At 42.4% G+C, this 18,029-nt stretch overlaps 1 protein-coding gene across 1 annotated transcript in view; it reads right to left on the bottom strand.

Moving 5' to 3' along the window:
• The window catches only part of ACOXL (acyl-CoA oxidase like), a 1,019,872-nt gene that overhangs the window by 127,594 nt on the left and 874,249 nt on the right, over nucleotides 1-18,029 (bottom strand). Inside the window, exons 17-18 of the mRNA XM_085611811.1 lie at nucleotides 17,170-17,240; nucleotides 121-222 (exon numbers count right to left, since the gene is read on the bottom strand). Coding sequence (XP_085467937.1) covers nucleotides 121-222; nucleotides 17,170-17,240 — 173 coding nt within the window. The remainder of the gene's footprint in view (nucleotides 1-120; nucleotides 223-17,169; nucleotides 17,241-18,029) is intronic.

The following is an 18,029-nucleotide window of genomic DNA, read 5'->3' on the forward strand; positions in this document are numbered from 1 at the left end:
GAAGTTGCACTCTGCAGAGGTAATCACATGGATAGAAAGAAAACTTGAAGCTGAGCATACAAAAGTGAGATTTAATGCAGCGGCATTCAAATGACCACATGCTGTAAAATAAAATATTACCTGATTTCTAATTTTGGTACTGGTAGCTGGGGTTAGGTATTTGTGTTCTAGGTACCAAGCTCTTTCTTGAAACACCAGCTTTGTTCCATATAAAAGACAAAACTAAAGAAAAAACACAGATTCAAATAAATAATAAGCATAATAGAACAATGATATATTTGGAATGTCACGTCAATATCATTGAAGCAAATGAAGGCAGTTAATCTTCTAAAATATAGAATAGAAAAGAAACATTTTCCAAGATCATATGTATTCTTCCCTCCCATTGATTTCACTGAGAAACTTCCACTTTTTAACTGTAACAGTTTCAATAAAAAAAAATAAAAAGGGAATGTTTCCCCCTAAATATGAAATGCAATGTGGGATCTAATACAAAACTGCTGCAGGCATTTATTTTCCACCACCACACCATACTGCAGAAATAAGCACTGGCAAAGCCAATAGATGCGAAGGCAGCAATGAGAAGATGGCAAAAACAAAAACAAATTGCATGCGGCCCTGCAAAACAATAACAAAATTATTGCTCTGGTTATACAATGCACAGATGAGATAAAAAATGAAACCTGTGATGGCAGTGCAATGGAGGAGGAACAATACACCAAAACAGCCAACAGAAATAAGGCTAGACTTAATTACTCCAGTGGGCTGGTCTAACAGATTGAAAATGTCCCCAGCCAATGGTTGAAGGTTTCGGAGCCAAACAAGCCAATGGCGGAAGGTGTCGGAATCAAAGCCCCTTATGGTATGAACGGAATATATTGTGCTTGCCATGAAAGGCACAAGCGCCATGACACCCCAAACATTTCAAGCATTAACAAGGTCAATGTCTGTCTTGCCTTTGGAGTCCTGGCTAAAACATTCAAAAGAATGATGTGGTCCAAAACAAACAACCTGATTACTTTTTATATTGAGCGCATGTATGGAATAAACAATTGAAGATGTTGCAATGCATGCACTGCAGAGACGGTGGAATGATGCACACCAAATAGCCAATAGCACTGCGCATGTATAGCAAACCTGGCTCTGGCTCATGGTGGTAGTTAAGTAAATCCAATCAATCTTACCTCAGAGGCAGGGCACGTTCACCCTTTTTTCTTGCAGGGAGTACAACAAAGAATATGCACTGATCTCAAGTCAATGTTAACATTGGCATTGTCATCGAAGGGTTTGGGAAGCCAACCTTAGACGTGTAATATAGTTTATATCTTTTTTATTTTGCAGTATTGTAAAGCAGGACTATACAGCTGAGGTTCCAGTGAGCCTTACCGAGACCCATAGATGAAACAAATGTGAGGACTAAAAGTAGCCAGATTTTGCAAAACAAAAGAAGAAAGGTAATGGGGAAGATAAGTGTAGTGAGGGTTCACAGGAAGAATCAAATCAAATTTTATTGGCATAGACCTCATCAGAGATCCACAATATACAAATATTATATACAGCTAACAGCTACGGAGGTAGCTGTTGGCGCTCTACAAATGTCGGTATTATTATATATACATAAAATATTGTTAGTCATAGTTCTAAAACAGCGATAAAGTTTTAAACAATTTAAATACTTTATAGCATACAAATTCATCTGGAGGAACTCCTATTAACTCAAACAGATCTATGGTTCTAGAGATATTATACTTAGTGCAGATAGGTTTTATAAAAAAAGCTGCATGCTTCAACCAGATGTATGTTGGGAGAAATGAATAATACATGTGCCAAGTCTTGGGTTCCTCCACTACAAAGATCGCAGAGGCCAGTTTTGTCAAATGGGCCACCCCAGTTTTTATTTGGATCTTTTAGTGGTAGTGTCCTCAGTCTTAACATCAGAATGGGACGCCTGACCTTATGTTCTAATGAGAAACTCAGATATTTGGGTCTGACTTTACATTCCACTGCTGCTACAAAAGGCTTATAATGAGATAGCTGAAGGCAATGAAGCTTATCTACATCAAAGCTCAATCTTGGGCTGGATTTATTTCAGGAAAAGCTTCAAAAGTGGTGGAGACCAGGATTGGAGGAGTTTTATGGAGCACTGGAAATACTTCAGAGCAGTCGCCAAGTTCTCTTTAAAGATATTTTCCCCTGAGTCAGCCCTAAAAGTTTCTTGATGTACAAGCGGTCTCAGAGAGCCTGCGGGTGCATGTAATGAGTTATAGGCCCATCTGATAAGATTTGCCAAGGCTCTTGTATGTGCGCTAACTACATCTAGTTCTAGCCGAAGTACTTGTACAGGTTGGCTTGGCTTGTAGATGTGATCGTACGCAGGAGATTTCCTTCTTTATGATTTTTTTAAAAAACTTTTTTTTGTAGGGATGTACTCTAGTCTGTAGATTAGTATATGGGGTAATCTTTGTGCGATAAATTTCCAGGAGGGCAAGAAAATGTCACCTCCCAGAGGATTGATAAAACCTTTTTATTGCACTAAGGTGAGCTACCACTTTTAATGCAGTCAGTTGGAAATGCGAAGCAGTTCCAAGAGACTGAGAAAACACTCCCTCTAGATATGTATAAGTAGATACTACTTCGAAAGGTGTTCCTCCTAATTTCCAGGCGAAGGTTTGAACATTTTTCCTTCCCCTAAACGTTAATATTTTTGTTTTTTAGATATTTATTTTAATTTCTTTTATTTCTGTATAATTAAAAAGTACCTTAATGTTACGCTGAAGACAAGAAGAAGAAAGAGACAGTCAGAAGAGAGATAGAAAATAATGAAATGAGAGAAAATACAGGATTGAGAGTGAATGGGGTGATTAGAGTTAGATGTTGTAGTCAGAGGAGAGTTTTATATCTCGTTTCAAATATTAATACTTTAGTATACTTCTTAGGTTTTATTACCTCTCAAGATTTTTAAGGAGAAAAACAGGCACTTAAGTTGATGACAATAGAGGTCTTTGAATGTTATAAATACTAGTTTGATTTTTCCTACAACGGATGTGAAATGGTCAACTTTTTCATATCTGAAGCCTCGCAGCTAAATGAAGTAGCAGCTTGAGGGAGTCAATGTGCATTAGGGTTTTTCCATAGTCCATGCTCGAGAAGACGAGCGACTGAGCTACTAGTAGAAATTCATTTGAATGCAATAAGAAAGTAAATATCGCCAGTGAGTGGCTAGTGGAGCTCAAAGTTCAAGTTGAACAGTCAGAATGTGAAAGGTGAGTGCCGATCAAGAAGGGAAACAGCCTTTACAACGAGGTAAATACATCGCATGCCTTTGCCTCGGATTTTTTAGCACCCAAATTTTTACCACGATTATGCATTTACATAACATGTCATTACTTCACTGTAGAGGGCTGTCGTGAAGTCAGCACTAAGTGATCTTGAGAGCCACTTTTTATCACATTTGGATTCATGTTGTCTAAATAGCAAAATAAATTCTGTATTTATAATCTCGCTTTTTCAAATCAGATGAAGTGCCAGCAGGAGCTTGGGAGAAGTTGGCATTTGAAGTGATTGATCTGAAGAGAGTTACAACAGATGTAATCATGTAATTACTGGAGACATTCTGACAAGAAGGCTGGCCGTACCTGACAACGGTTTTAGGAATTCTTCCCAAGAACAGGCAGTATTTTCTAAAGGTCTATGGGACTACGTATGAGGGCAAAGCTGTGTAAGAACTTTGCAGTAAAGAGTTTGTGAGATATCATGAAATTCAAAACATCATACAGTTTTTGACTACAAGCAGGCGTTACCTTTGTTCAATATACAGTGAATGCAGTCAAGTATTTTAGTTGTTTTTTTGCAAAATACTATGGAATTGTGCTAGCATCTTCACAGCTAAACTCAGGTAATAGGATCTTATTTCTCAATAGGGGGTTGGGAACAACCTGCAGCTGGAGAGTTGACTGGGGGCAGCCTGCGGTTTCCTCAGCAAAGGCATCATTTGAACGGGTTTCCTGTGCCAGGGAAAGAATATTCTTGTAAGAACACCAGATTTTGCTGGTTGTAACAACATGAAAGTAATCAAGGCAGAAGTTGGGCACTATTGCTCACACCTGCGAGTGAAATTGACTGTTAATTAAACTTCTGCAAGAATGGGCCTGATCCCCATGTGAGGGTCCGTAAAGAGGGAAGGGTAAATAAAAACCATTAGCACCCTGCATGGAAGGGCTGTACGGCTGTTAACACCACTCCCTCCCCGGGGGTGAATTCAGGAGGTTCTGTCCCTCAGCAGCAGCACAACTCCTGCTAGACCTCCCCTTACTTCGCAAAGGGGGAATACAATCACAAACGCCAAGCGTAAAAAAACTAACATTTTTTTGTTATTGTGTTCCTTTTCAAGGCTTGTTAGGGTTTGCTTCCCCTTGAGTGAAGGAAGGGGAGTGCCAGCACCTCATGGATGAGAAAGCAGCTATGATTTAAAAAAAAGATCTGGGACTGCATTGGTCTCGTGGCCCAGAAAAGGTGTTTGTCTCCTTCCAGAGCTTGAACTAAAAAAACCAAAAAGATTAAATTCGAAGGGGAATGAAACATCTGGACAGGATCCATCAGCCCTTCAGAAATGGGGGAGCTCGGGAGCTATGGCCCACAAAGAGAGGTTTCGGAGTGGTTAGACAGCTCCAAACATTCGGTATAGTATGGTAATCTTGTTGAGGTGCTCCTTCGAGTTGGCTTGAGTTTGGACCGTAGGGTATCAGGGAGTGGATAGAATTTGTCTTTGTGTCCTTAGAAAATGCGTGGTGACTTCCTACGTAGTGAAAATTTGTTGCTAAAGAAGTTCTCAAATTGTATGCAGTTTGATTTAGAGTAAATTGGATGAATGTTTGATGGAGGATTGGATTTAAAGTTTACTATCTGGGCTAGTTCTTTGGGTCGGTTCATAGAGAACTGAATCTTAACCTGCAGATGTGGTGCTCTGGTGTTGATGTTCTTGAGCTTGTGGTTCTTTGCTGCTTTCAGGGCAGAGAGAGTAGTAAACGTTTTAGTTATTCTCTGCTTTGCATCTAGTTTTCAGAGTCCCTTTCTTTTGAAGAACATAAAATCAGAAAACCAACAGATTTGGCTCTTTGATCTAGGCATAATTGCATTTTATGACAGACATTAGGCTGAAGTGTATTAATTTAGAAGCACTGGGCAGGCACATGGCAAGATAAAGGGGCTGATTTAGATATTGGTGGATGGGATACTCCGTCACAGATATCCGTGACAAATATCCCATCTGCCGTATTACAAGTGCCATAGAATGTCATGCAGTTGTAATTCGGCGGATGGATTTCTGTCAGGTTTGTGACGAAGTATCCCATCTGCCAAGATCCAAATCAGGCTTACGTTATCAGCCTAACTCATAGAAAGGTATGACCACCAAATTATCGTCTCTAGCCATAGTCTACTTGAAACCCGTGTTAACTTTCCCATTTTCACAATCACAAATCATATGCCACCTCATACTTTAACTATACCTAATCGGTGAAACATAGTAACCATATTCAGGGACCTATTGACCCACAGGCTACTCCCACATCATCCACTTCTCTCTACGCTGTCTGTTCCATAACTGCAGATCTGCAATAAAGCACTGTGTGGATGTCCCCAACACCATTGTCCGCATCGATCTAGATATTATTGTTCTCTAAGAATCCTAGCTTTTAGATACATTACATAACATCCTGGACGTCCTCCTTCCTCTGCATTACTCCTTTCTCCAATGACAATGAAGGCTGGATGAATAGCAGTCATAGTTAAGAACTCAATTCTCTGTAGAGGACTTCCCAATGATCAATGCTACTCTTTTGAATGCTTATCCCTGGAAGTGACAGCTCTCAATGCCTCAGCGATTAGATTTAACATAATCTACAACCCTCCAGGCGACAATACCACTTTCATTGAGGAACATATTACGAACCATCTGGTAATCTCCAAGTGTAGTAGTTTGCATGCACATTTAAATGTGCATTGGAGAAGTGCTAGAGAACCTTGGATTAATATGCTCTCTTTTGCCCTTAGAGGAAATAAGGTTCTACAATACCGTCAAAAAGCATACATTTTCCTTTCAACACCATGGAAAAAGCCTAAAGATGGATATCTAATTATATCTTATACTTCTACCCCTCAAAAACTATGTTTGCTTATCTCTCCCAAAAATGATCCAACCTGCCTGTACATTCATGCATCAATTCCTGTACTACCCTGTACTGCAAACTAGCAATTGTAGATAAATTGAAATGCCTGGGTTTTATCACTGACAAAAGACTAAACCTACAACTGCAAATCACTACTATGGCTAGAACGACAAGTTACTTACCGTAACAACTTAACTGGTAGAGACTCTATCTAACCGCAGACTCCTCGTTTTAGAATATTCTCCAGGCATCAGTCTCGATCTGGAAAATTTTGTGCAGTACCTCTATGCACTGGTAGGTGGTATAGATCGGCTCAGCGTCGCAAGAGATGTCGCAGTGCCCATATAAGCACCACACTGGCATGCTGATATCCATTTCTTTTGTGACTGTTTCCGCACCAAAAACACGAAGCCACATTAAAACCAATGTACATGCATCAACTAGTGTGCAGAATCTAGCGGGATCTTTTATGAAAACAGCCCATGTCGCAGAGCATGGAGGATGGGAGGGTTAGTGAGGAATCTGCGGTTAGAAAAAATCTCTACCAGATAAGGCATTACCAAAGATAAGTAACTTGTCCACCTGATAAAGGCTACTAACCGGAGATTCCTAACCTTAAAATAGGTACCCCTGCAATATCTTACCGGAGGTTGGTCTGCAAACTTGCTAGACTAAAAAGTTCTGGAGCACCAAATGGGCAAAATGCCTGTCATGCAGGACCTGGCTGTCAAGGCAGTAGAGTTTGGTAAACTTGTGCAGAGATGCTCACGTAGCTGCCTGACAAATGTCCAGGAATGAGACCCCGCATACTAACGCAGTAGTGGCAGCTTTGTCTCTATTGGAGTGGGCACCAATCCCTTTTGGCAGTTCTTTTTTCACCTGATACAAAGGCTAATCCACTGGGAGATGGTGCACTTTTGGACGGCCTTGCCCTTCTTTGCTCCTGTAAACCCAATAAAGAGCTGATCGTCCACCCAGTGATCTTTGGTGCAATCAATGTAAAAATGCAGCTCTTTAGGGTCTAAGCAATAGAGCCTTTTCATTGCAGGGTGAGGCGGAGCGTCGAAAGTAGGCAGTGATACTCAGGGCAACATGAAAGGGGATGATCACTTTCAGCAGAAAAGAGGCATGCATCCTGAAGACCAGCTTGTCCGGAAAAAAGGTGGTGTATGGAGGGTTCATGGAAAGAACTTGAAGTTTGCTCACCCTCCTCTCCGATGTGATAGTCATCAGAAAAGCAGTCTTGATTGTGAGGAACTGTAAAGGACAAGAATGGAGGAGCTCAGAAGCAGTACACATGGGGAATGTATGAAGAAGATTGTGATCCCATTGTGGCATGACAAATGAGGCAGGAGGAAAAAGATTCAGTAAGCCCTTAAGGAAACGAGACACAACTAGTGAAATAAAAAGGGAAGGATGATCCGGCCGCCGCAGGAAGGCTAGGATGGTTGACAAATAACCTTTAACAGTGCCCAAGGAAAGGCCAGGCAAGGGAAAGAACAAACAACAAAACCTCTGACAAAGGTGCAGAAAGTGGATCCACTTGGCACGCAGGTTTGCAAGTAGCACCCTACCCTGTTGCTGAGGCAGGAGTTCCTCCCAGAGGAGCTGCCTGATCGGAGGAGCAACGCTCATTCTCTGGATATCAAACCCTCCGAGCCCAATCCTGGGTCACTAGGATGATTTGGGCGAAGTCGGTCCAAAGGCTCTTGTCATTTCACACTTGGACTATGGCAACATCCTCTTTTTAGGAGCCAATAAGGATGTGATACATAAGTTGCAGGTTGTATAAAATGCTGCAACCCGCCTACTTTGCCACATCCCGAAAATTGACTCTATCTCAAGCTCTTTACGTGAACTTCACTGGCTTAAGGTTGAAAACCGCATCAAATTTAAAACTCTAACCTATATGTTCAAGATTAAAACTGGCAAGGACCCGGAATACTTAAACACTATTGTCCACCAATATGTCCTGTCATGTTCTCTCCGCTCATCCACTCAAGGGAAATTCACGGTTCCTAGGCACAGATTGTCAGGTATGGGTGGCAGATCCTTTTCTTGCCTGGGTCCCACCTTGTGGAACTCCCTCCCTCTGTTATTAAGGAAAGAGACCATTTTCGTCCACTTTCGTAAGTCACGGAAAACTTGGCTATTCAATCAATACGTTTTCTTTTTTCTCTCGCTTTGGTCCCCTCAGGCGGCGCCGGGAAACCCTTGGGTAGCTGTGCCCCTTATAAATTTGAAATAACATAATAATCTTGATGAGAACTCGCAGCAGTGATGGTATTGGCAGAAAGGCGTGCAAAAGTCCCGAAATCCACTCAAGAAGAAATGTGTCTCTGACTGAGAGCCACCTTGGAAATTCCAAAGAGTAGAAGCAATGATATTGTGCATTACTGACGGTGGCGAACAGATCAAGCCGAAACTTTCATCACTCTAGAAAAAGAGTGCGTGCCATTTCCTGGTGCAGATGCCATTCATGGTCCGCCAGGCACCGCCCCCTCAGCTCATCCGCCCTGGCATTCAAAGAACCTGCAATGTGCTTAACAACCGGAAAGATGTTCTGCCACTCTAACCAGGTCCAGAGTCTTTTGGCACAGAAGTCACGACCTCACCCTGCCCTGGTTGTTGAAATGCCATTTGGGGTTGGTGTTGTCCCTGGACACCTGAACCAGCCTCCCCTTGATGGGTGGTAGGAAGACTTCCAGAGCCAAGCAGATTGCGCTCAGCTCTAACAAATTTGTATGGAGCCGAGACTTCGCTGGATACCAGAGTCCTCTGATCTCCACCTCTCTGAGATGGCAGCACAACCCAGCAGCAACACATCTGTCACCACTTTGACATCTGGGAGGGGAAGGGTGATGGGTCTGCTGCTGAACCAATTGCAGTCAATCAATCAATCAATCAATAGTTCTTTATTCGGATGTTAAAACACCATAAAAGCACATGTACACAATACAGAGTCTCATTCATTTTTTAAAAAAAGCAATTAAATCAATCAGAAAGAACATTTGATAAAGATAAAACAGAATAAAAAAGTCATATCACCTAACAGATACATCACTTCTAAACGGACGCAGTTTAAACCTGATCTTTAGTTAATCTTAGTCTCAGTGCTACTTTGATAAAGTTCAATATACAACACAGAGTCAGTGGGTCAGCTGCCCTTTGTAAAAACAGTAATGCTGAATTCGCCTGAGTCAATTTAGCCCTTTTCAGTATATCAATTAAAAAACTTCGCCTGCAAGCCACCATTATTGCAGATCTTTTACAGTTCCTCTTGATATCTGGACCAGGTCAACGAGGTTTCCCATGATGCTGCGCCCATTGGGACTTCAGGTCCCACTGCAAAGCTAGCACATGCCAGCAGACATGATTTACCAACAGGGTACAGGAGGCCATGAGGCCCAGCAGTCAGTCTCACCAGAATCCAAGATAGAGGCTGAAACATCGGTATCATAGCCTGAATATCTTGCATTCGCTGCTCCAGAGAATCGGCATGAAACTGCACTGTGTCCAGAATGGCTCAGATGAAAGAAAGCATCTGAAAGGGAGTCATGTGTGACTTTGGAACGTTGATGGAAAACATCAGTGAATTCAGGAGATCTGCCATAGTCTGGAGGAGGGAGATGACTGCCTCTGGCAAGCACACTTTCAACATGCAGTCGTTGAGGTAGGGGAAGACTGGAACCCCTGACCTCCGCAGATGCACTGCAACCACTGCCATCATGTTAGTGAACACCCCAGGGGAGCTGGTGAGGCCAAAAGTGACCACAGCGAACGGAAAGTTCATGGCCCATCGTAATCCGCAGGTAACATCTGAGGGTAGGCAGGGCAAGGATATGAAAATAGACATACTGCAAGTTTAACGCTACCCACCAGTCCGCGGGATCCAGGGCAGACAGAACCTGAGCCAACGTGAGCATTTTTAACTTCTATCTCCTCAGGAAGTAATTGAGAGGGCACAAGTCTAAGATAGGGCAGAGGCCTCCTTCCATCTTCTGTACCAAAAAGTAGCAACCATGCCATCTCTCAGGCACCCTCTTGATGGCCCCCTTGGCCAAAGGAGCCTGCACTTCCTGGTGGAGCAAAGCAAGATGGTCCTCTGACAGCTGTTCTTGGGTTGGTGGCATGGGTTAGTGGTGTCCATGAATGGTAGGCCATACCCCTGATTCACGATCTGGAGCGCTCACTGGTCCGATGTAATGGTGGGCCATTGGGACAGTTGATGTCTGATCCTGCCACCCACAGGGTTCGTGTGCTGGTTGGAGAGCACACTAATGAGGCTTGGGGGTTGCGGCGGTCAGGTGTAGGATACTAAGCAGCTCACTGGGTATGGTTCCCGTGTCCTCTTTGGGCTCAGCAGCCCCTTCCCCAAAAGGACTTGGCAGGCTGTTGTACCAGGTAAAGCTGGTGCTGTGGATGCCCAAAACTGCACCTTCCGCTGCCGCAGTGGGGATGAAAGGACTGAGGTAGGGTTAAAAGGAAGAGGCCCTAAGATTGAGCCATGACACTACTCTGGCGAAAGCATTTGAGTGCTGCGTCGACCTTCTCGCCACACAGGCAGGACCCATCAAAGGGCATGTCAATCAGGGATAACTGAACATCCTGCAATGCAAGGCTGGTGGAAGAAAAGATGTGCTTCCTGAAGGTATCCAGACTTTGGGATTTCTTGTTTAGTAGTGTGATAGGGAACAAGCTTGGGTGGATTTTGGCCGCATAGGCCTGGACCGCCAGGCTCTCCGGGACAGGGTGCGGGGAAAGGAAGGCTGTGTCTCATGGGGTGGGGCGAAGCCATAGGGCTATCATGCAGTGCACATGTAATCCCTATTGGTGGTGTGGTAGGGAAAGTGCTTGGGTGGATTTTGGCCATGAAGGCCTGTGCCACCAGGCTCCCCAGGAAGGGGTGCTGGTAAAGGAAGGCTAGGTACCTTTGGTCAGGACAAAAAGAGGTCATTGCTTGCAGTCGATGGCTTAGCTGAAATGGGATTTGTCTTTCCAGACTGCACCTAGCCAGTCTTATTGAGTTCTTTAAGGGGTTCTTAGAGTAGGCTGACATATTAGCCAAATTTTGCCAGATGGCATGGCTCCGTCATAGTGAACACAAAATGTATAGCCTCATTGCAGGCTCGTAACACAATAAATAATAAAACAACTCTGTTTTATGGCCACAGAGCCTACAGTTGACTATCATGGAAAGGGAGTGCCATTTTGGATTAATTTCTTTGATCTGGAGGCACATCAATCTTGCAGTCATGATTTTTTTCCAATTGAACACTGAAGGTAGGGTTGTGGTCTAAACAGTAAGGGGTGCTTATTAACATATTATGTGGCCACTGCTTCAATGATCGGTGGTGCTCTTCAGCTTGGCCATATCGGTTAGCATGGACAGTGATTTTGTCTATCTTTTCAAGATGGTTTTAAGAGCGTTGTGCGAGAGCAGACATTTGTTCATTTCAGACTGGTCTATTTGGAGGGTTTCAAATGATTTATTTAAATAGTTGGCCCAAGGGCTCTGCTTTAAATCGAAGATGTGGCGGAGAGCAGAGTTCAGTGTGTTATGCGGCCATGATGATCCTATAGTAATATTGTAGAAAGGCGGCCATGTTAGACCACATTTGACCCTCCAAGCCGAGTTCCAGTCTGATCATACAGCCTCTTGTGTACTGGGGCATCCTAAAAATTCTCTTGTACGCTTCAAGCTGCAGTTTAACTGTTATTTTAGCGAGTTGCCCCAGGAAAGCTTTGTGACCATTGTTGATCGCAGTTAGGCGGGAAGCACTGAGTACCCATCGTACTGGAACTGAAGAGGGGTTTTCAAAAATTGTGTTGCGCTTGCTGAGTCTGGTGACAATCAGTTTGGTCTTTGCTTTTAGGTGGCCCAAGTGAGATATAGTTCATCCATTTGCGGTCAACCACACACCCAGATAGTTGTTTGTTTTTGTCCTTGTGATTTTTAGGTGGCCCAGGCTCCAGTCTTGGTTTGTTATCTTGGTCGACTTCCCATAGACTATAACTTTTGTCATTGTCTCATTTGCCGTCATTTTGCTTACCTTGTTGTATTCATGAGAGCAGTTAGAGCTTCTCCGATTTTAGGCATGATCAGGTTGGCATGTTTTAGGGCCAAGGACATATCCGCGGTATATAGATTGAATAACATGGACACAGCCTTGCTTTAGTCTACGGTGCGTTGGGATTTTCCTTGTTGTCACTGTCATTGCCCCAGTTCTGTAGTTTATTCCATAAATTATTCCTATCCACCAAGTCGAACACAGTGGAATAGTCAACAACACATGCGTAGAGAGGGAGTGGGCTTGGGGAATTAAGTAGGATATTGCAACTATGTTGTCCGTGGTTGAGTTCGCCCTGAAGTCAGTATTGTAGAATGGAACTATAATGCTTATAAACAGTCTAACCCCTGTCAATCGCTTGGGGTTGGAATGCTACCCTGAGCGATTGACAGTGGTTAGACTATTTCCAAGCATTTCTCTGATCACTTTTGGTGTGTTAATCTGGAACCAATAAGTCTAATGTGAGGGAGCGGTTCCAATGGGAATGAGATGAAACTGAAAGAGCTGGCAAAAGAAGAACGTCTGGAACATCTAAATTATTATTTTAGTAAGCATAAGGTGAGTGATCTTTACTGGTGACAAGCATAGAATAAGGAGATGGCCAAACACAGTATGGCGTGGGCAAACCATACCAAAGTGTTACAACCAGAGTCTCACTGTTAAAATCAGATGAAGTTCCAGGAAAAACTTGAGAGAAACTGTCATTCAACATCTTTGATCTGAATGAAGTTCTAGAAAGTTGCAGTTGTTTTATGATGTAATTGTGGATTATAGTTCAAAAGGGATGGAAAATGAGTATGTGGATAGAGTTACAGTGGATGTAATTATTTAACTTCTGAAAAGGTTATTCTGTCAAGAAGGCTCACCAGAATATATGATAAGGTTTTTGAGTTTATAATATAATATGCAGTATTTTCTACAGGTACATGGGACTGAGTATCAGTGCACAACCTTGTGAGAACTTTGCTGCACTGAGTATTTGGAGTGGCCATTGGTGTCCTCTAGACACCATACAAATGGTGTATAGTCACAGGGTGAATTTGTATAATGCTGTAACAGACGGTAGGGGCTCCTAGGACTATCAATAATGCCACTATGGGGCAGATTTTGTTTGAGGTGATGATGGGAATTAGGATTGGGTGAAAAGACAATCCCTGATTAACAGGGAAAAGAGGTAAGGTGGAAAAGGGTGGTTCATATGCCAATATAGGCCAAGGAATATGTGATGTTTACCATGGATTAAGGAGAAATGAATCGAGGTAAGGTGACATGGTCAAGATTAGGGGAATGCGAAATTTGTTTAGTTTGCAAACCTAAATTTAGTGCTCAATTTTAGCAAAAAGCACGCCGTTACGTCTATCTTGGAAGAGATGATGCATTTCATGCAAACAAAACAGACTGAACAATGGCTGCTCATTTTCTGTTTGTTTGTTTTGTTCTCGTGGTACTGTGATAGCATCTTTACCACAACAGACTTGGAACTATGCGACGTGATGTAAAGTTGAACCAATGACTTACCTTAATAAAAATGTCTCCAGTAAACTCTGTACCACCCTGTTATGATTCTCGTCATAAACCTGCAACATCGTCTTACTTCCACCATTTTACTTGTCTCCCACTATTTTCAGGCTCACAGTTTTCCCAACTCTCATTTGCTACTCCCCAATCTACACTTACGTCTCTTCACTACCGTTTTTCAATTATCTCCCCTTTTGACCCACAACCATTCCACATTCTCCAAGCTGTCCATACAGCCTAGGTTAACCGTATAACAAATCTGCAATGTTCTGAACTAACTGTCTTTTCTACCGATATTATATTTTTCTTCTGAAACACAAGGTTTATCCATGTACAGCAAGGACTCCTTCATCACAGACTACCAAATCCCAATCTCCAACCTTTTATCACCATTACTGAAACTTGGATCTAGAACAATGAGACAACAAATTAAAGACCAAGACCAAACCTAATGACATACCTTTTATCTACTCCACCAGCTTAGTGATAAAGAAGGCAACATCAATCATTATCAACAAGACCATTTACACCACCTACAGGCCCACTTCTTCATATGACCACCTATCTCCTAAGCATCCTCATTATCCCTCTATACTGCCTGCTGGCCCACAATTCACCTTTTCGGAATAAATATACTTTAATGGACATTCTCCTCACCAAACCACTATCCGTCCTTGCTAAATTCAGCTCAACACAAAGGGCCCAGAGCTATCAAGCAGTGCACTCCCATGACCTCAACATCACCTACTATTTGCTAACTTAATCTGGTGCAAAAGTCTTGATCTCACTCTCATCCTCACTCCCCTTATATAACCAACCCTTCCTCTTCATATAACTTTGTATACTAAGCTTAATTCTCCCTGAATAATACCAGTCTCCTTATCCACATGTCGAAGCACAAAATTACCAACCTAAATCTGATTATTGTACATCACTCACTCGCGCTGCCATCCCTAGCATCTCTGAACAACCCTTCTCTGAATCATTCACCACTTGACACTGCCTACTATTCTTTTTATCTCAACGCTAGTTCCCATTCTGGCTTCTTGTTATGTTATGTGTATTTGTATAGTGCATGACTCACCCGGGAGAGTATCCTGGCTCTGAAAGCAGGAGCTGCATGGGCTGCGCTCACACCAGGTCTAGGTGAAGAGCTAGGTCTTCAATTTCTTGGGGAATTCAAGTACTGAGGAGGCTCTGGTATACAGGAAAAGGTCATTCCAGGTTTTAAGAGTGAGGTTGGAAAAGGCATGAACCCCGGATCTGGTTCTACATAAGCGGGCTGTGTGTGCGAGTAGGAGTCGGTTGAGCAGAAGTGTCAGGTAGGTTTATGGAGGTTTATGCAGTTGTAGGGGTATGTGCATCCTATATTGTGTAAGACTTTTAATGTGTGCATGAGGAGTCTGAAAACTGCTAATTTGTCAATTGGGTGCCAGTGGAGCTCTTTGACGTGTACAGTGATTTCAGTGTGGGGAGGGGTGAACCTGGCCGCTGAGTTTTGCATGGACGGGAGTCTTCAGATCAGCTGAGCGTTGATTCCGATATAAAGTGTGATGCCGTGAGGGTTAGGGTGACTGTTTTGTGAGCGTTGGTGGGGAGCCATTTAAAGACCCTCTTGAGCGTGTGGAAACAGGAGACAAAGACATTGGTCACTTGGCCTTTCATGGTGAATTAGTTGCTATTACCAGATGAGGTTCTTTGTGTGGGTTTCCGAGAGGGGTATGAATCCGAGGTCAGCAGGCCGCCATTTGGAATCCCAAAGCGAGGTGTCTTTGTTGAAGATTACTATTTCAGTCTTGTCTGTGTTGAGCTTGAGTTAGATGGTTTTCATCCATCTGGCGACTTCAGTCATTCAGGCATGGAAATTGGTCCAGGTCTTGTTGGATAGGGAGTGCATGAATTGGGTATCGTTTGTGTAGGATATGATGTTGATTCTGTGGGCACAGATGATGCTGGAAAGTGGCTTCATGTTGGTGTTGGACACCGTTCGACTGACTGAGGATCCTTGTGGAACTCTGCAGATGAGGTTAACAGCACCCAAAATGAAGGGGGCCAGGCAGACTGACAGGGCATAGCATGTCAGGAAGGAGCAAATGAAGTAAAGTGCGGGTCCCTTGGATACTGATTTAATGCAGTCCTTGGATAAGGATGGGATGGGAGAAAGTGTTGAAGCCCGTATAAAGGTCCAGTAGGAAAAGGGACGCAGTGTCACCTGTGTTCATGATCATCAGATGTCATCCGTGGTAGCAATGAGGGTTGTGTCTGTACTGTGGTTGATCCTGAATCCAAATCAAGTAGTGTCATGGAGTTCGTTGTTGGAGTGGCTGGCTAGGTGTTTGTTTATTATATTTTTCATTACTTTTGCCAGATTGAGTAGTAGGGAGATAGGCTAGTAGTTGGCTAACATCTTTGGGTCTATTGAGAGTATATAGCTAGGTATACACAAAAAATTGGGCGGACAGGACATCCACAAATAATTGGCAGGTGTCTCGGATATGTCAAGCTTTTAATAATCCCCTTAATCGATTCAGAGATGCAACTGACAGCAATTGAGATCAAGCTGCTTGATGAATTAATAAACAGACATTGCAAAATAATACTAATTACTCATGGCTGTGGGTATAGTGCGTGTGAAACATTTACGAGGTTCACGTGACAAGCTCATTTTTGACTCCTCCATCTCATAGGTGGAGTTGTTTATGTATACTTTCAGTAAGCACAATATCTCTTCTTTTCACCAGCCTTCAGCCCTGCAGTCACTTAATATTAAGTGTCATAGAACGGTGCATTGCATTACTTATATATGTTTAATATCAGACGATGCATCATTAGACTGTATCAGTCACTATACAAAATCTACACAGTGAAGTAAACAGTATTTCACTTTTAGTCTCTTACAGAATCTGTTTTTCATTAGCCTAAGAAAAATGGGCATTCATTTTTCTAACTCAGCAAATACACTTTAATTGTAGAAGAAAATAAATATGCTACATAAACTTGTCAATCTGTAATACACCAGAATTCTTTCAGAATTAGGAAACTGTGAGCAAAGAACTTTGAGGTCAGGAAACCTGATCTTAATTAAAAAAACGTTAAGGACATAAAAAAAATATCTCAACCCACACAGACCAGCTTAAAAAATCAGTCACCGAAACAAGGAATTAAAAGAATCTAACAGGTGCGAGTCAAATATATTTCAAAGCAGAACTCAACACCCACTTTCCTGTCACTCTCACACACACTGTAAACTGCTCAAGGGACAGGATTCCTCCCACACACTGCAGACAAATATAATCCTGTGTTGGCAGGCGAAAAATATGTTAAAAAATACTCTTGCCCACAGTATACAGTTGTCCCGTGAGCAATTAAAACAATGATCTCAGCAGCAATTAAATACATATTTTCTGACATACCTCCATTAATAAAGCCTGATCCTCTGGCACAGGGCAATTCTCCACAGCCAAGGCAAACTGTTCTAATGTCACTGAAACAATGAAATCAAAAGGGTTAATCAGATCTCTTTACAGGATAGTGTATGTGTATGAACTAAGTATGTGTATTTTAGCTCCAAATATTTTATTGACATTTAAAAGCAAAAAAAAGTTATTTAAATATTACATTGCCCTTGCAAGGAATAGAAAGAAAAAATATCACAATACACAAGTCATAGAAGGAAGATATGCAGTGATCATCATGAGAGTTAGCAAACAGTCTTAGGGTATACAATATAGATCCATCTACATCGAGAATATATTTATTGCCCTCAGTGAATAATCAGCCTTTGGGAAGTTAAGTTTCCCTAAGATAACAGGCCAAGAAACAGTATATCTTATGTATTGGGTACATCTGCAATACAAAACAATATGCCAGGTCCAACTAATATCATTGGGGGAGTGGGGATTGGGCAAAACAAAGGAGAGAAAGAGGAAAGGGTAGAGGGAGAATCCAGTCCATAGGTGATGCTTTGTCTAAGGTCCCGAATGTGCTGGAGAAAAGTGTACAGACTATTGAACCTATCTAGAGAGTGCCAGACAGCAGTGGAAAACTGGAAGTGCTTCGGCTGGTTGGATTGAACCTATGAACCTCCTACATTGGACCCCAGATAGCTTGCATAAACTGAACCTACGAGAAAATAATACTTGATGGAATTGCAATGTGGGGATTGGTTCTCAACAACACGTTTTTCCAGTGCCCTCTCCTTACTCAATATTGGGTACAAATTCAGACTAATTTATCAGCTATTTTTAACACCCCGATACTGTTGGATTTTCCC

This window comes from Triturus cristatus, chromosome 6, assembly GCF_964204655.1.
Source record: "Triturus cristatus chromosome 6, aTriCri1.1, whole genome shotgun sequence".
Lineage (NCBI taxonomy): Eukaryota > Metazoa > Chordata > Amphibia > Caudata > Salamandridae > Triturus > Triturus cristatus.